Consider the following 19,170-nt stretch of genomic DNA (forward strand, 5'->3'; position numbering starts at 1 on the left):
GCGTGGGCGGTGTAGGCAGACGGACTCGGGGTCTTAGCTCCACCACGCGCCACATGACTTGGGCAAATGGTTTCACCCCCTGAGTCTTAGTTTCAACTATAAAAACAGAGGCTGCAATCACTTGATAGCATACCTCTCCTGGGGCTGTTGTGATGCGTCCAAGAGAAATGCCCAAGCAATGCTAGATCTCTTGTTTTCACTATTATTTCACATTTACGACTTTCCCGCTGCCGTGTTCTTCTTTGTTTTTTTTTTTTTTTTAATCTTATTTTTAAGTACCCGCTACACCCAGTGCGCGGCTCAAACTTACAACCCCGAGATCAAGAGTCTCGCGGCCCAGCAACTGAGCCAGCCAGGCGCCCCTCGTGTGTTGCTTTTACGTTGTCAATCATCACCATACTAATGATGGTAATTCTCTGGCTACGTCATGCCTCCTTGACAGAAGCCCTAGTGTGCCATCTCTGCACCCCTCTGAGGCCATGAACGTAGTTGACCGGCTGCCTGCCTGGCTGGCTGGCCAGAGCTGGGTATTTACTTACGACTGGGGGACCCCTCCGATCCCGAAGCCCACCAGGCCCCGGAGCACCAGGATCCAGCTGTACACGGGGGCGAAAGCACTGAGGACGCCGTAGTACAGGGTCCAGAGCACGCTGATCTTCAGCCCCTGTGGGGAAGAAAGACACCAAGTCACAGGGCTGCTCCGTACCTCCAGGTCATGCGGCCCCGAGCATGTTAAAAGCCATCAATGACGTCATGCTAAAGGGTAACCCACACAACCGGGGAGATCCAAGGGGTTCTCTGTGCGATGGGGCCAACCCCTGGGGGGGGGCATGTGTGGGGAAACTGTGGGGCATTCTTGGTTGTCTCAATGATCGGCATTTGATGTACACGGCCCTGAGACGTTAGATGTCCCCCCGTGCCTGAGACTCCGTGACTCCGGTCCTGTATCCTGCACCTCCCAAGCTGAACTTTCGACCTGACCGTCACGCAGGTGAAAACTACCATTATCTTCACCTTGACCGTCACTGTATTTTATATATAAATAAGATGGGGGGGGGGGGGAGGACAGAGTTTGCACACACACTTAATTTTGCAGGAACGAGGCTTCTAGGTAAATCAAAGGAAGTCGGTACGTGGCTGTATCTGGAACTTTACACAATTGTTCATCATTTCAGAAAGCCGAGTTGTCCGTGGCAACGCTCCATATGGTATTTGAGTCACTGAGAGAACACTTCAGTATCCGTCTGCATTCACTGGGTTTCTATGTGTATCTATGAATAGACCCATCTAAACCTATTTCAAAATGTCAAATATAAAGAGAAAAGCAGCAACAAAATTCAATTACACACAAGCTTATTTATAACCAGGGACAAATGTTAACCACTTCCGTTTATTACCTAGGCAGTCGTACGTGCACCTTTCCATTGTGACGATAAATCCGATTTAATTACTTGCTGCCTTTAAACAAATTCTCTCTCCTATCGCAGCTGGGGAATTATACCTGATTTCTTTTATCTTTTAATATTTTTATACACGATTTCTTTTTCAAGATTACGTGAGTGGCTATTTTATTTCTGAAATTATTTCTGGATAATTAAGGGGCATTATTAAAAGTTTTTATAACATTTCCTTTTTTTATTAAAAGTTTCTTAAATGTTTATTTTTGAGAGAGAGAGAGAGAGGGGGAGGGGCAGAGAGAGAGGGGGACAGAGGTTCTGAAGCAGGATCTGCACCGACAGCAGCAATCCCAACGTAAGGCTAGAACTCATGAACAGCCTCAGAACCAACTGAGACACCCAGGTGCCCCTATAACACTTTCTGAGTAAAGGGGACATTGTATTTGATGGGGTTGAGAACCACCTAGGCGCACAATGCTGTAAGACAAACAGTGCATCTGCTGGGAATGTTACTCTTAGAGACTGAGAAAAAATTAAGGATGAATTCAACTTAAAATGGGATTTTAATTTTTTAAAAATATTTATTTATTTATTTATTTTTGAGAGAAAGAGAGAGAGAGAGAGGAAGAGAGAAAGTGAGGGAGGGGCACAGAGAGGGGGAGAGAGAATCCCAAGCAGGTTCCACGCTGTCAGTGCAGAGCCCCCCGTGGGGCTCGAACTCAAGAACGTGAGATCGTGACCTGAGCCAAAGGCGCTTAACCGACTGAGCCACCCAGGTGCCCCTAAAATAGGATTTTTATATCACACCAACACCAAAGGCGTTGTGGAGTCGAAGGAGAATTTTACGTGGATTTTAGACCTGCAACATGGGGTCCCGGCAGGTCTCTTTCTGTAGCACTTCTCCCAGACCCAGGTTTGAGTTCACTCTCCTGTCCCCCTGGGGGAAAGCGTGAAGCACAGTGGTTTTAGCTTTAAAATTAAAATGGACAGGGGTGCCTGGCTGGCTCAGTGGGAAGGGCATGAGACTCTTGATCTTGGGGTTGTGAGTTCGAGCCCTGCGCTGGGTGTAGAGATTACTTAAATAAATAAACTTAAAAAAAAAATTAAAACTGATTAAAAGGAGAAATCTGGAGGTCTGCCAGATGATTTCCAGTCTCTCGGAAAATGATTTTCAGCGGTGGGTGAATATTTTAAATAACTTGCATTACCTTGCAAGAAAGCGATTTCTTTTTGTTTCCATCGTTAGTCTTCTGATTATGTCCAAGAGACAGTATCCACGTGGTGCTAGTCTGTCTTTAACACCTTTTTAAACACCTGCCAATCTCTTTTTAACAGACTGGGGCGGGGGGCTACCAGAACTGACTAGAATTTAGTAACATTGGATTTTTTTTTCATTGTATTGTATTATTTACTTATTTATTTATTCATTTATTTTTAATTTTTTTAATGTTTATTTATTTTTGAGACACAAAGAGAGACACAGCGCAAGCAGGGGAGGGGCAGAGAGAGAAGGAGACAGAATCTGAAGCAGGCTTCAAGCTGTCAGCACAGAACCCAACACGGGGCTCGAACTCCCGAACTATGAGATCATGACCCGAGCCGAAATCAGAGGCTTCACGGACTGAGCCACCCAGGCGCCCCTTCACTGTAATCATGTTTGCAGATATTTCCTATTTATGCCTACTTAAATTTCCTATTTAAGACTCTCTATAAAGTTTCCTTTTCCAAAAACATGCATTTGAGGTGTTTTTTTTTTTTTAAACAAAGTTGCTAATAAAGAACGATATTAAGTGCATACCAAAACAGGTGGGATAGGAATTAGGAAAGCCTAGGGAGCTCTGGATCTATTGCAACAATAATAAAGCCCCATTTCTGCTCCGCTAAAACCCATGACTATGAAATCGGTACCTGCCACACATATGCTTACTTCCTTTCTTTTGGCTTAAGCTAATTTAAGAGGGGTTTGCTTCCTTGGAACCCAAGGCGTCTTGAATCAGAAACAGGGTATCATTAGCAGCAGAGAAAATGAAAGGAAAGAAGGAAAACAGCAGGAGAAGAGGAGAGGGTAAGAGAAAAGGGCACCCAGGCTGGCACCTGCAAGCTAAGCCTCCCTCTAGGGACGACCTGGGAGCTGCGTTATCCCGCTGGGGTCACCGTGGGACCCCATGCTAGGCAGCAAAGACCTGCATGCTGACCTGTCCTGTGGGGTCACAGCACACTTGCAGCTGGCTCTGCACTGGCCCGCTGACGCCAGGGCTTTCCAGCTGGCCAGGAAATGAGGGCTCAGCAACCCTTCGTGAATACTGTCAGGGCTACTGCAAAGGCACGAGCACTGCTAGGGACTCTGCAGAAACGTCTCCGGGCCTTTGAGCTTTTCATTAACCTCACTTGTCATTCTGCCTAACATGTGTCCCGCCTTTTGGATTGTTGGCTCCTTCGTCTCCCTCTTCTCTCTCCTTTTCTTCCTTCCATACTCACTTACTGAGCATCCCTTGTATGCCAAGCTCTACAGATAGAAGTATAGACATTACTCATCCGTTAGCTGGCTCATTCAATTATTCACTCAACAAAAAGCGTATATCAAGCGCCTGCTGTATGCCAGACACTAGAGATAATGCTATATATCATTCATTCATTCATTCATTCAATATACATGTAATGGGCACCTGCTGTGTGCCCAGAACTAAAGGTACTGTTATGCATCATTCATTCATTCATTTGTTCAATATGCATATATGGAGCACCTGTCACGTGCCTGGCAGTCAAGATACTGTTATTCATTCATTCATTCATCCCTTTGCCATGCATATATTGAGTGCCTGCTGTTTGCTAAACATGGGCCTTTGTCCCAGGCTACAGGGGACGAGGCAGTCAGAGTCTCTGACTTCACAGAACTTGGATTGGCATTTTGCAATTCATTGTCACATCGTAACACCGGGTCCTCCGGTGGAAAGAGGCTGCTGTTTCCACTCCCACTTTACAAACCAGCGCAGGGAGGGTCAAAGTAGTCTAGCGATTTGTCCAAGGTCAGCAGAGTCAAAACTGGAGTCAGGGTTTCCAACCCCGAATGCCAGGTTGTATTTCCAATGAGCCCCTCCCCTCCTCCTGGGCCTTTGACTGTTCCCATTGCCTCTGACCAAGAACATATGTGACAATATCATGCAGCAAGGACAGGTGGGTCCGAGTGAACGCAAGAGACCTTGACCTGTCTTGTCGGCCTCTACTCAGCTCTAGCCCAAAGTGGCCATCACGAAATGTGGACCCTGGGCTGCCAGATCGCCCAATTAGCAAAAAAAAAACCCCACCAGAAACAAAAAGCAAACAAACAAAAACAACTCCTTATTTTTATGCAAAATACATTTTTGAAACAGAGGCAACCGATTCCACATCCTGTCCCCATCGGGTTAAATGAAACACCTGGGTAGGCCATACTTGGTTCATGGCTCACGGGTTTACAACCTGCAGCCTGCAAAGGCTTCAAGCTGCTGCCCCAAGGCTCAGGGTCTTACTGCCACTCGGGTTCTGGGTCTGCAACCACCAAAAGGAGCATGCTGATGTCATTGTCATGAGCACTGCTCAGCCTCGGGGAGACCTGGAGACCGTCTACTCGGCCCCCCGTGGTGTTCTCCAGTCACGTACAAGGACGGGGAAAACAGTCACGGGGCAAAGGGGCCTGGGGGTCCTCAAAATATGGGGATGAGAGGCCTGTTGCCTGCCTGTCACCCTCCTTCCCCCCCTTTACCTATAAATGACATAGAGGGCATGGACCTACAGCCTTTGAATTTTTTTTTTTCATTTTAGTTGAGAGAGAGAGAGAGAGAGAGAGCGCCAGCGGGGGAGGGGGGAGAGGGAGAGGGGGAGGGGGAGGGGGGAGGGGGAGGGGGAGGGGGAGGGGGAGGGAGAGGGGGAGGGAGGGGGGGAGGGAGAGGGGGAGGGAGAGGGGGAGGGAGAGGGGGAGGGGGGAGAGAGAGAGAGAGAGAGAGAGAGAGAGAGAGAGAGAGAGAGTCCTAAGTGGGCTCCACCCTCAGTGTGGAGCCTGCCCGACACGGGGCTCGATCCCACGTCCCCAGGATCACGACCTGAGCCGAAATCAAGAGTCAGATGCTCAAGTGACTGAGCCACCCAGGCTGGATCTGTAGACTTTGAACCAGAGAGTGACCTGATCATATTCTAAACTGTGTTTTCTTTGAGTCACAGTTGATAATAGTTACCAGGGATCACGGGCTGTCCATGTGTTAGTACATACTGTTCTAAGTGCATTACATACATTTCTTACGTAACCCGCCCTGCAATCCTCTGAACTCCTCCTCTTGTCAACCCTATTTTACGGAAGGGGAAAATGGGGAAACTGAGGCTCCGAGAAGTGAAAAAACCTGCCTACGCCTCCCTCGCTCGACAGAGGGGGTGAAGCATGGGACTAGGAACCTGGGTGTGTCTCTTCATCCCCGCGAGGCCACACGCCTGCAGCTGCCCTTCCTTTCTGCGGCTGCCACAGGCCCGCAGGGTGTAGAAAGTTCTGTAGGAATCAAAGTGGCCCACTGAGTCCGAACCCCTTATGTGACTCCCCTGCAAAGTCATGGAGCATACGCCCTCCCAGAAGCCTCCCAGCTGGGCGGAGGCAGATCAAGGAGCTAGGAGGAGATTCTTGGCACTTGCTAAAGCTCGCCAGCTGCCCGGCTCACCCTCGGTTTCTGGAGGAGTTCTACAGAGGCTTTATAATTAGAACCTGATCCGTCCTCCCTGCGGTTGGGCCAGAATTCCATGCAGGGAGGAGGGGGCCCTGCAGTCTGGGGGCGCTTTCTCTCCTCTCCGGTCGTGCCAGCTTTGCGTGGACCACTCTATCCAAGCTTCATCTCTTTGGAACGGATGAATGTCCAACTGGTCAACTGAATCCCGGGGGATAACTCAGTTATGTCTCCCAGCAGCCAAGGATGTGGACTCTGGAGCCAGACACAGCTGCATTTTTAACACCGGCACTGCCATTTATCGGTACCCTGAACTTGGCAAATGATGGGAACACTGCCGGACATTTACGAGTTGCTTCCTCTGTGCCAAGAGCTCTCGGTGCAAGGGCCCATTTACTCCTAGAACACCCCTGGGGAAGAGAGGCTATTTTTATCCCATGAAGAGAGGAGGAAACTGAGGCACAGGGAGGCTGAGTCCCTTGCTCGGGGTCACGCAGCAGCCTGTCTGCAGAGGAGCCGGGATTTGAATCTTAGCAGTCAGATCTCAGAGCCCGTGCTCTCACAGGGATGTCACCTTAGCATTTCACGTGTCCCAGTGAGCACTGGAGGTAAACAGGAAATTAGGGCGGAGCAGTCCCAGGCTATGCAATAAGTCGGTGAAGAATGAATTCTTCACGATACGTGCATTCTCTCTGGGCGCCTGGTTTCTCAGCCCTGGCACCCTTCCCATTCTGGACTCGGCAATTCGTCGTGGTGTGGACTGTCCTGTACACTTTGGGGTATCGAGCAGGATCTCTGACCTCTACTCACTAGATGCCAGGAGCACCCCTCCCCTGACTTGTGACAGCCACAAACGTCTCCAGACCTTGCTGAGGGTCCCCTGGGAGGAAGGGGGAGACAAAACCTGCCCACCCCCTCCCCCGTTGAGAACTACTGTTCTAGAAGTTGCCAAAATGTGTTCAGGACTCACAAGATTCAGTAAATGGCATTACTGAAAACCCACCTACGAATCTTTTAAAATTAAAAAAAATTTTTTTTTTAATTTTCTTTTTTTTAATGTTTATTTTTGAGAGAGAGAGCGCATGAGAGCAAGCATGAGCCGGGGAGGGGCAGAGAGAGAGGGAGACACAGAATCCGAAGCAGGCTCCAGGCTCCAAGCTGTCAGCACAGAGCCCGATGTGGGGCTCGAACTCACAAACTGTGAGGTCGTGACCTGAGCCGAAGTCCAATGCTTAACCAACTGAGCCACCCAGGTGCCCCTACAAATCTTTTTAAAATATAAGCCATAGTTTTCTCCTCTGAGACCAATCAGAAAAATGAAGACATCTACGTCCTATAGGGCTACTCCTGGGAACACCATAGGCACGACTGACATTAATGACAGAGTGAACACCCTCTTCCCGGGGATCACAAGCTAATGACCTTTGTGGACTTTCCATAAAGAAAAAACACTCATCAGTAAAGTCACTTTCTGGTCTGGAGAGGATGAGAGAGAAGCAGAAAGTGGCAACAAGGAGATTTGATTTTCATCCATCCTGTTCAGCCACTCGCGAAGTATTTACGAGGAGTGGTTGCTATAAGGCCGTCCCAAATGCCAGCCCATCCCAGTGAGCAAAGCAGGCACAGCCACCTTCCTCAAGGGGTATACTGCACTCACTTATCCATCCTCCTGTCCTGTGCCCCTGGCAGACATCGCTAATCGATCACAGCACCGTCCCACTGAGCCTTCTGACTCCTCAAATCCATGCGTCTGGCATCCCCTACTGAGCGATTAGAACAGACACAAGGGACGACAAACCCATTTGCCCTTCAGTTTGGGGAATTCCGTAAATGGTAGCTATCACTGTCAGTTATTACTGAATCCAATCTCCTCTGACATAGATAAAGAAACTGAGGCCCCAAGAAGGGCGGGATAACTTGAGTCACCCCGGGGGCAGACCCAGGCCCCAGATTCAGGTATTTTCACTTCTTTCCCCTTGTACTCCTCATGGCTTCGTGATTCAGCAATTGAGTAACAGAATTTGGGGCAGAGAAAAGTTCCTTGTTATGGGTTCCTGCATTTTTTGTGCATATGCCTGTTGGCCTCAGGGGCAAGTAAATAAAAACTGTTCTTTAGCCAGAGACGGTGGGACAGGTCGTCCACCCCGTGCCCAGTCTGCGCAGGAAGAAGCCACGTGAAGACTTTAGAAGAGCTTTTTCCTTTGATTATTTGAAAAGTGCGAGGGCCAATGTTAGGTGCAGCCTCAGCCACACATTTACAGCTCCTTTAACTGCTGCAGTTCTGCCCAAGAAATGGCTCTGTTTTATTTTAAGGGGTGCTCCTTCCATCCATCCTCCCTCCCTCCCTCCCTTCCTTCCTCCTTCCCTCTATCTTTCCCTTTCTCCGCCCCCACCCCCACCCCAGCTCTGGTCTGTTCTATCTCCCAGCCAGAAAATCCTTAAAGCAATGACTTACACCCTCCAGAAAAAGGAAGCAGGTGGGAGGGTGTGTATGGGGCAGAGTTTAGGGAGCTACTTCCTGGAGACCAGAGTAATCCAGCTTCTATCCTCTTCCGGAGGCTGGAGAGGTCATCCCCACCGACCTCCCCAGTCTCTAAAACCAACCAAGAGTCCCCGAGCTACAATGGCCGCTGTTGGTTTACCAGCCTGGCTGCCTCTGGTCCTGCCCCAGCCACTTCTTGGTGGTTTTATTAGTCAATGTCTCCCAGGTGCCTGCTGGCCCACATGTTTCCGGCCCAGCCACAGTGGGAGGGGCTGCAGCTGGACTGCACTGTTCAGCCACTTATTCATTCATTCATTCATTCATTCATTCACTCATCGAGGCAACATTTATTGATTGAGCACCTACACATTCAAGCCGCTGGCATCATAGTTAAGGGAAGAGTCTAGACTCAGAAAGAGTAAGACCTGGCCCTGTGACACACAAACTAAGTGGCCTTGGGCAAACTGCCCATGCTCTGTGCCTCGGTTTCCCCTTCTGTAAAATCAGAACAATAATAACACCAAGCACGTATCATGGTTGGTACAGGGCCTGCCATACAAGTCACTGTTTTCTTTTCAGCTCATGGCATGCGGGTTACAGTGGACCCTGCCTATTACCTACTCGGCATCCATATCTCCCTTCTTCCTTCCTAACAGAATTCTAAGCTGGTTTAGAGAGTCTAAACTAGTCTGAGCCAATTGTTCTCAAAGTACGGGCCCCAGATAAGCCGTGGCAACAGCATCACCTGGGAATTTGTCAGAAACGTTATCACTGCGATGCCAGCTAACATGTGTCCTGTGTCGCTGATGTGCCTGGCGTTCTACAAAGCCATTCATATTCAGGATCTCAATTAACCCTCCAATGTAGACGCTGTTATTTTTTCTTTACATGTTTGAGGAAATCGATGCTCAGAGAGGTCAATCGCTTGCCTGAGGTCACACAGCCAGGAGTGGCAGGGGACTAAACCCAGGGACTAAACCCAGATCCACCAGATTCCAGAGCCCAAGCACGTAACCACTATACCACCCTGCCTCTGAGGAAACTGCAGGCTGAAGAGGACGATAAAGCAGCCAGGGGGTGCGATCACCCAGGACTGCACAACCGCAGGGGCGGCTTTTCCCGAGCAAGGCACTTAACCAAGTAAAGCCTGCCTGGATCTCCACAGATCTTTTCTCCCATCAGGCCTAAGTTCGCATGCACACACTGAAGGTATCAAAGAACCCACGCGAAGCCCCGCAAAACATGAACAGCACAAAATACAAAGGGGACCATGAAGTCACAAATAAAACAGTAAGAGCTCACGGCAACGCCAGACCTGTAAGTTCCCTTCTTGCTTCTTGCTTGCAAATCCATTTCATGCCGTGCCTGAGGCTGGGCCTCCCCAGCAGCAGACCCTGACACAAGAATTCTAGTTTATTTGGGTGGTGATCCCAGGAGGGGTGGGGCAGGCAGACAATTCAGGGTACGTTCATGAGCAGGTTCCCACGGTGGGCCCCAGAGCTCAATCCTGCTGGGATTGACAGATGATTCACTTGAGGGCAAGAAAGTTGAGGTCTTCATCTACCAGCCCTTGCCTGCCCCCAGCCTGGTGTAAGGGAACGGGGGGCGCCAAGGGGACCGGAGAGGGCACCCAAAGCATCTTCTGCGTTCTGAAACGTGCACGCTCGGGCCCCACTAGGAATGTGGGATTTCAATGGCCTCAGAGCCATGTCTTGTCACTGCATTTCAACAGAGCTAATCGGGCCTCCCAAACGCTAAGCAGAGCGCTGGCTTGCCACCTGTCAGCGTCACCATGGAGATTAACCCGAAGGACATGCGCTTAGGAGAGGTCGCCTTACTGTTTTCCGGCCGTACTGGTCTGAGATGTTTCCCCAGAGGGTGGAACTGGACATCATGCCCACAAAGACTACCTGTGGATGGAAAGACAGCTTCTGTTAAACACTGACAGGGAGCATCACAGAGAAAGGGAACAATGGATTGAACCTGTGACATCACATCCTCGTAATACTAACGAGCCAACATCGGCTGAGAGCCTGTTAAGGCGCGAACGGTATTCTACGCGCTCATGCGACCCTTTAAGCCTGACAACAATCCTGTGGGGTGGATGATACCGTTAGCCCCATTTTACAGAGGAGAAAACCGAGACTCAGAGAGGGCAGGTCCCTTGGCCAGGGTCACCCAGGTGTAGGCGGGACAGGCTGGAATCAGGCAGTATAGCTGTAGAGCTAGCTAGCATCGAACCAACCTCTCACCGCATCAAAGAAATGTGTCACCCTGTTGCTGAGAAAAGATCAAAGGTAGGGGCACCTGGGTGGCTCAGTCGGTTAAGCATCTGACTTCAGCTCAGGTCATGATCTCCCGGTTTGTGAGTTTGAGCCCCATGTCAGGATCTCTGCTGTCAGCACAGAGCCTGCTTGGGATCCTGTGTCCTCCTCTCTCTCTGCCCCCCCCCGCCCCAACCCCCCCGCCAACTGGCTGGCTCTCTCTCGCTCTCTCAAAATAAATAAACTTTGAAAAATTAAAAAAAAAAAGAAAATATCAAGGGTTTGGAGGATATGAACAACAGAAGACAGGAGGTTGGAATGAGAGCTGTAGGCTATTCCCAACAGGAACGTTCACCAAGCGCTCACTGGTGTGCCCAGCAAAGTCATTGTTGCATTGTTTATTGTTGAACAGAGCTGATGAGGTTTGAATGATCGTGCCCATTTTACAGACGGGGAGCCTGAGGCTCGGAGGGTTAAGAAACCTGCTCAGTATCCCAGGGAGGAGAGGGGAGAGCCAGGTCCTAAACCCTAAACTCTCATGCCTCGTCCTCACCAAGAGTGGGACAGCACACTAACCTCTTTATACTGACGTCTTACCTAATGTTCGCGGCAGCCTACGAGGTGGGTGCCGATATCATCCCCATTTTGCAGACAAGGTAACTGACGCCCAAAGAGGTGAGGGCACTGCCCAGTGCTGTCTGACCCAAAAGCCACTCCTTCAGGCTTGTCCTCGGGCAGCGGGCTGCAAACAGGGGCTACACAGAGGCAGGCAGTCCAAGGGAGGAGCAGACACGGCTACTTTTACTTAAATTTTTTTTAAGTTTTATTTCTTTATTTTGAGAGAGACAGAGACAATGCAAGCAGGGGAGGGGCAGAGAGACAGAGAGAGAGAGAGAGAGAGAGAGAGAATATCCCAAGCTGACTCTGAGCTGCCAGTGCAGAGCCAAACGTGGGGCTTGAACCCACGGACTGTGAGATGGTGACCTGAGCTGAAACCTAGAGTCAGATGCTCAACCGACTGAGCCACCCAGGCGCCCCGCCATGGCTACTTTATTTTTTATTTTTTTTAATTTTCTAAAATATTTATTTTTGAGAGAGAGAGAGAGAGAGACAGAGAATGAGCAGGGGAGGGGCAGGGAGAGAGGGAGGCACAGGATCCGAAGCAGGCTCTGGGCTCCGAGCTGTCAGCACAGAGCCCGATGCGGGGCTCGAACTCACAAACCACAAGATCATGACCCGAGCCGCAGTAGGATGCTCAACTGACTGAGCCACCCAGGCGCCCCGCCCCCTGCCATGGCTACGTTAAAGAAAATATCTTCCAGGTCCTCAGCTTCCATACACACTCTTTCCTGAGAACAGGCTAGGGCGCTCGCCTGTTCCCTGCCTCACCTCCCTTTCTCAAGCACCCCCTTCCCACTTCTTGCTGCCCCAGCCTCTGCGGTACCCCTCACAGCGCAGGGCTCTGAGGTTAAACCCCCCAGGACACCTCAAAAGGGACACCAATGACACAGTTACAAATGCTTTTGCAAGTCATTCGGTTTCCAATTCCTTTTTATTATTTTTAACCAAATTGAAAGAGAGCCTAATCAAGCTGTCAGCAAATTAGATCACTAAAAATAATCTTGGACGAGCGATTGCTGTGTGCTCGTCAGCATGTAGCTCGGAAGTTGTTGAAAAAAACCAGGTGGCATTAGTTTATGGATTATTCCACAAGGCCTTCAGCGCCCCCCCCCCTCAATTTTTATATGCAAACAAAGCCCTTCATATTTACATCCACTCAGTAAAAATGGGAAACGGGAACGAAACTGTTGCCAAGCCCTGTCTCATTTTAGCAGAAAGTAATCACCCAAGAATACGTGACATAACTGGGGAGATACTCTGTACCCCTCATTAAGAGGTACATTCCTCAGAAAAAAATCACTTGTGTTTAATAATATTTATCAGAATTAATTCCTTCTTGTTTTGATCTATTGCACATTACTAAAAATTATCACGATAACTCAGTGCAGGAGAAAAATTTCAATACTTAGAACCTTATGAGCTCAGAAAAATTAAAAACAATAATTTAAAATTTATAGATTTTGTCCCAGAAAATTCCAACAGGTGATAAATGATATGCTTTTGAGCAAAGCAAAACACGGCTATGAGAAAACAGGGAGAAATGGAAGGGAAATGCCAGCTCGAGAAGCAAACAAGGCAATGCAGAATCTCCAAATACTTCTTTTTTTTAACATTTGTTTATTCTTTTTTTTTAATTTTTTTTTTAACGTTTATTTATTTTTGAGACAGAGCGAGACAGAGCATGAACGGGGGAGGGTCAGAGAGAGGGAGACACAGAATCTGAAACAGGCTCCAGGCTCTGAGCTGTCAGCACAGAGCCCGACGCGGGGCTCGAACTCATGGACCGTGAGATCATGACCTGAGCCGAAGTTGGCCGCTTAACCAACTGAGCCACCCAGGTGCCCCAAACATTTATTTATTCTTAAGAGAGAGAGAGAGAGAGAGAGAGAGAGAGACAGAGCACGAGAGGGAGAGGGGCAGAGAGAGAGGGGGACACAGAATCTGAAACAGGCTCCAGGCTCTGAGCTGTCAGCACAGAGCCCAACGCAGGGCTCGAACCCATGGACCAGAGATCATGACCTGAGCCGAAGTCGGACGCTCAACCCACTGAGCCACCCAGGCGCCCCTCCAAATGCTTCTGAAGGCCTTATTCATGTTATTTTAAAACATGGTATGGTGGGTATCAGATAACTAGTTCAATTCCATTGGACACATTTGAAAGAGTGATTTGAAATTTTATTTAGTTTTATATTTCCAATACACCAGAAATCATAGCAGCTGCAACCTACAATTCAAAAACATTTCATGTCAAAAAAAAGTAAAAAAATAAAAAATAAAAAAACAAGTGGAACACGTGGGTGGCTCAGTAGTTTAAGTGCTGACTCTTGATTTTGGCTGAGGTCATGATCTCATGGTTTGTGAGACTGAGCTCTGTTGACAGCTCAGTGCCTGCTTGGGAGTCTCTCCCTGCCCCTCCCCGACTTGCGCTCACTCTCTAAATAAATGAAACGTTTTGGGGCGCCTGGGTGGCTCAGTCGGTTAAGCGTTCGACTTCGGCTCAGGTCATGATCTCGCGGTCGTGAGTTCGAGCCCCGCGTCGGGCTCTGTGCTGACAGCTCAGAGTCTGGGGCCTGCTTTGGGTTCTGTGTCTCCCTCTCTCTCTGACCCTCCCCCGTTCATGCTCTGTCTCCCTCTGTCTCAAAAATAAATAAACGTTAAAAAAAAAAAAAATTTTAAAAATAAATAAATAAAACGTTTTTTTAAAAGTAAAAAAAAAAAAAAAAAGTAGGGGTGCCTGGGTGGCTCAGTCGGGTTGAGCGTCCAACTCTTGGTTTCAGCTCAGGTTCTGATCTCGTGGCTTCCTGACTTTGAGCCCCAGGTCAGGCTCTGTGCCGACAGCTCAGAGCCTGCTTGGGATTCTGCCTCCCGCTCTCTCTGCCCCTCCCCAACGTGTGCTGTCTCTCAGGAGAAATAAATAACTTTGAAAAGAAGTAAAAAGAAAAAGAAAATAAAGACACGGAATGTCAATTTTAAAACCTATAAAAGTCCCGGGACCGGCCTAGTTTTTAGAAAAATCTCTTCTAAACGACCGAGAGTAAAAAATGTTTGAAGACAGCTGTCTTGGGGTGAACTGCTGCCTTAATGATGTGCTATCCTTGTGCCCCAGAAGAATTAAGCATCCCCCCCCCCCACATTTCCCCCAGTTTTTCTCCCCCAAGGGAGCGCTCTTGGCCCAGCAGAGCACTAGTTTATATCACAGTAATTACGGTAACCCCACGTGTATTTCCTATGACAACAATGCCCTCCCCTCTTACCCTCCTTCGGCAGGTAAATCTGCTCCTGCTGTGCTCAAGCTTTTCCACAGAAGCTTGCCCACGAAACTTCACAGCTTCACCAAGCCCACGAGCCTAAATTTTATACCATTAGGAAGTAGTCCGGGGCAGTAGCTGGGAGGGGGGCGGGGGGGCTCTGAACTTTACAGACCTGGGTTTCAATTCTGCCTCTGCCTCTTACGGGCTTTGGGAGCTTGGGCAGGTCACCACACCTCTCTGAGCCTTAGTTTCCGTATCTGTGAACCGGGAGTGAGAAGAGCACCTCTTTCACAGGGTTGAGAAGGTTAAAAAGATAACGCGTGTCAAACCCTCAGCACGGAGTCTGGCGCATCATGAGAGCTCGGTAAGTGGTGACTGTTGCGGAACCAAACGACAAAAGACGAGAAAGTCTCCCCGTTGCAAACACACAGACCTGCGGGTATGCTTGAGGGGGGAATCAGTGAAAATTAGGAAGGTGAGAAAGAAGTCTCAATCATTCATCCCCTACCGTGTGCTAGGCACTGTACGCATTTTGCTGTTGGCAGGAAAACAGGCATTATCACCTCCGTTTTGCAGGTGATGAAATAGAGCCGGAAAGTGCCTCACTCAAGGTCACACGTCTAGGTGACTAAACCGCAAAACACAGGAGTTTCATAAACTCCTCCCACAAGGCTGTACAACTTTACTGCTGGTATCGGACCAGTCCTGGTTGCTGAAGGCACTCAGGCCATTCCAGAACAGTTGTAGCATTCTTGGAGGTGCTCCTAGCTAGCAATTACTGTACTTTGCCAGTGGCTAGGCTGTGTGACCTTTCGTGAGTGACTTAACCTCTCTGTGCCTCATTTTCCTCAGCTAACAATAGTACCTGCCTCCTAGGGTTGTCAGGATTAAAGAGTACAATACATAGTATGCATGGATTGCATACAATATATGTAAAGCCCTTTGCATAGCAAGAGCTTAATAAATATTAGCTTTTGTGCCATTATTATCCTCTTATCCAGCCTGGCCGTTCCCCTCCCTTGTAGAGGGCTGCTGCTGAGCTCCCCTAACAAATACGGAGGGTTCTCCCTCACTCTCCTTCAAGCCTCCAGGGAGCAACGCTCCCTACCATTTACGGAACACCTACTATGTGTCAGGCACTGTGTCCTTCCAATGTTCAGATCTCCCTGGTCGTGGGAGGAACCGGCATCTCCTTTTTGCCTGGAGGCTTAAAAGGTTTATGCCCCAGTGGGTTCCAGCTTCCCAGCCACTGAGCATGTCTGGGACCTCACGTCGTGGGACCCCTGGGGGGAGTATTTGCCACAAACCTGCCCCCCGATGTTTGAGGTGCACAGAGGAGTTAGGGAAGCTGGGATCAGTGATTTCCAACCCGGGTTTTATTTTTTTCCTGCTCAGCCTGAGCCTTTCACCCCACAGAGCACCCTAGGGGGTGTCCTGAAGGCCACAGGAGACCCGCGGGCGGGTGGGGGGGGGAGGGGGGGTGCCTACCGAGGTCAGCAACGCAACCTGCCAGCTGGGGAGTCTCCACTCGCAGTGCAGCTGGGGAGCCAGGATACTCAGGATCATCATTTCCATGGCGTCGGCCATCTGCAGGGAGGAAGCAATCACGGTGAGGCCAGCCCGGGTCTGCCCGGCGCCGGGGGCGGGGCGGCTGCGCCCTCACCAAGTCCATGACCCCTAGGAGAGCACGTAGAAAACCCCTCTTCCCCTGGCGGCTGCTGAGCGCCCTACCACGCACCAAAACACACTGCAAACTCCGGTAGTTAAAAGAGAATGTTACCATGTGGGAATTGACAAAGGGGCGTGTAACATTCTCTCTGCGTGTTTCTGTGTTGAAGAAACAGAGGCACCCCTCCCCCCAAACGAAGTGGGGAAATATTATGCTTCTAAAATCCCAGAAAAACTTTTTCGTAGAGGCAGACAGACCATGATCTTTTTTCGTTGGCTCAGTTAAAGACTAGGTTGGCTTTGGTTTATAGGTCATTGTTCATGCAGAATTGTCAGTTTCGTTAACAAGTATGACCTTCTAATAATTAACATATACTAGGAAGCTCCCGTGATCACACACCATGGTACCTTTATGAGGCTAGACAGAAATGAGAGTTCAGAAGCAGCCCCGTGTAGCCACGGGAATGTGATGGATAATATGGGAGGCTTTTCAAATTAGGAGGGAGGAATGAGGTGGGGAAATTAGAGATCCATTTGAAAAAATAGGTCATGCAGCATTCACAAAAATCCATTTCCGCTGTGTTAAGGGTCTAGCTGCAGGGGCACCTGGGTGGCTCGGTCGGTGAAGCGTCTGACTTCGGCTCAGGTCATGAACTCACAGTTTGTGGGTTTGAGCCCCACATCCGGCTCTGTGCTGACAGCTCAGAGCCTGGAGCCTTCTTTGGCTTCTATGTCTCCCCCTCTCTCTGTCCCTCCCCCATCGCACTCTGTCTCTCCTCAAAAATAAACGTTAAAAAAAAGTCTAGCTGCGCTGTGCTAGAGGAAGATTAGGGGATTTTTAACAAGGGACCATGAGCCTCTCGAAGCGGAAAGCACATTTTTATTTGTGTGTGTTTACCTAGGGTGAGCTCCACAGATGACACCGTAATCTTATAGCAACCCCGAGCCCCAAAGGGTTGAGAACCACTTCTTTAGCCAGAAGCTTCAAGGCCACCTTGAGGGCCACCGCCAACCACACCCAAACTACCCCCAAGGGCAGATCTTCAGATCACCAGGGTCATGCAACACACTTTTATTGATTCAAGCAAAGGCTTCAGGTGGAGACAACTACGTCCTTCTGTACAGCCCCTAGAACCCATTTGAGCAGCCCGGCGGGGTGAGGGTCTTGGAGACTGAAGGTGAGGTCACCACGCCCGCAAATACTTGCCCAGGCCAAGCCCGTGAGCACCGACAGCTTCCATTGAAATTTTCCAAACCCAATGGCTTCTACCGCGTCTTCCACCATGAAAGTATCTGGAAAAGGAGAAAAGGGGAGGGGACGAAGGAATGAGTGCACCCTGCAGTTGTCCTCGTGTGGGGGTGTCTGGGAAGGGGGAGGGTCCACAGCCAAGCTTAGTAAAGGCAGCACATACTACTTCTAGAAACGTCATCCTAGAAAAACATTCCAGCCAATATGAAGAGCTTTCTGGCCACAAAGCCCACTGCAGCATGGTTTGTAAAAAGGAAAACTGGAAAACCCAGAATGTCTACCAACAGGGGTTGGTTAAATAAACTATTATGTAGATCATGATTGTATATACCTTTGTATATATTGACGTTATGACATATGACCTGCCTGTTAAAAAGAATGTGCATATGCACACAACATATTGTTAATTTTTTTTTAAATAAAGCAAAACAGGGGCGCCTGGGTGGCTCAGGCAGTGAAGTGTCCAACTCTTGGTTTTGGCTCGGGTCGTGGTCTCACAGTTCGTGGGCTCAAGCCCCCCCCCTTCCCCCCCTAGGGCTCTGTGCTGACAGCACGGAGCCTGCTTGGGATTCTCTCTCTCCCTCTCTCTGTCCTGCCCCCACTTGCACATGCCTTCTCTCTCTCTCTCTCTCTCTTTCAAGATAAATAAATAAACTTAAAAAAACCCAAAGTAAAATGGAAAACATGTTTAGTGTGATTCTCTTCTTGGAATCACATGCCTGTGTGCATGTGTATGCATTTGAATGTAGGTATGTGTATATGCATGGAATACATACAAAACTTTACATTATGGTTTCATTCTTGTTGTCTTTGGAGAGAGGAAGGGAGAAATCCTCTGAGATTTTAGGCTTTTTTTTTTTTTTTTTCCACAACGTATTGCTTCCAGAGTCAGGAAAGAAAGACTTTTCGAAAGCAGAATGCCGCTGCACTCAGGTGGAAAGGTGTCGGCATTATATCCTTAAATGAAAAAGGTAACTGGAGATAGGTGTGCACCCTTAAGGGCTGTGGTTGTGATAAAATTAGGTATGTGTGTGTGTGTGCTCTCCAAGAGCAGTAAGATTGAGTGTCCACAAACTGTTCACAGTCATCTTTGTAACTTTCCAACTTTGTGCCTTTCTAGCATGTGGAAAATGCTCTCCAAAGCAGCATATGTTATTTGTGTGCTCAGAAAAAAATAGGATATAACTGATCAGCTCGTAAGTGTTTTTGAAAAATATGGAAAGACTAAAGACAACATAGTTGGCTGGACTGAGCCCTGCAACAGCACGGCTGGAAAAACCGGGGAAATCTGAATCAAAAGTCTGGGGTTTAGGCTCGGTTGGTTGGGCATCCGACTCAATGGTTTCGTCTCAGGTCATGATCCCATGGTTCGTGAGTTCGAGCCCTGCATCGGGCTCTGCACTGGCAGCGCGGAGTCTGCTTGGAATTATCTCTCTCCTTCTCTCTCTGTCCCTCCCCTGTTCTGGCAAGCCTGAGCGTGCTCTCTCTCTCTCTCTCTCTCTCTCTCTTAAAAAATAAATTTAAAAACTTAAAAAAAAGTCTGGGATTTAGTA

The 19,170-nt window shown here is 48.9% G+C and overlaps 1 protein-coding gene across 1 annotated transcript in view; it reads right to left on the reverse strand.

Annotated features, from left to right (window-relative positions):
• LOC122203877 (SV2 related protein) overlaps nucleotides 1-19,170 on the reverse strand; it is a 60,863-nt gene that overhangs the window by 37,319 nt on the left and 4,374 nt on the right. Inside the window, exons 2-5 of the mRNA XM_042911055.1 lie at nucleotides 17,576-17,661; nucleotides 16,189-16,287; nucleotides 10,403-10,474; nucleotides 540-664 (exon numbers count right to left, since the gene is read on the reverse strand). Of these exons, the coding sequence (XP_042766989.1) occupies nucleotides 540-664; nucleotides 10,403-10,474; nucleotides 16,189-16,287; nucleotides 17,576-17,661 (382 nt within the window). The remainder of the gene's footprint in view (nucleotides 1-539; nucleotides 665-10,402; nucleotides 10,475-16,188; nucleotides 16,288-17,575; nucleotides 17,662-19,170) is intronic.

Source organism: Panthera leo, chromosome D3, assembly GCF_018350215.1.
Source record: "Panthera leo isolate Ple1 chromosome D3, P.leo_Ple1_pat1.1, whole genome shotgun sequence".
NCBI classification, from domain to species: Eukaryota; Metazoa; Chordata; class Mammalia; order Carnivora; family Felidae; genus Panthera; species Panthera leo.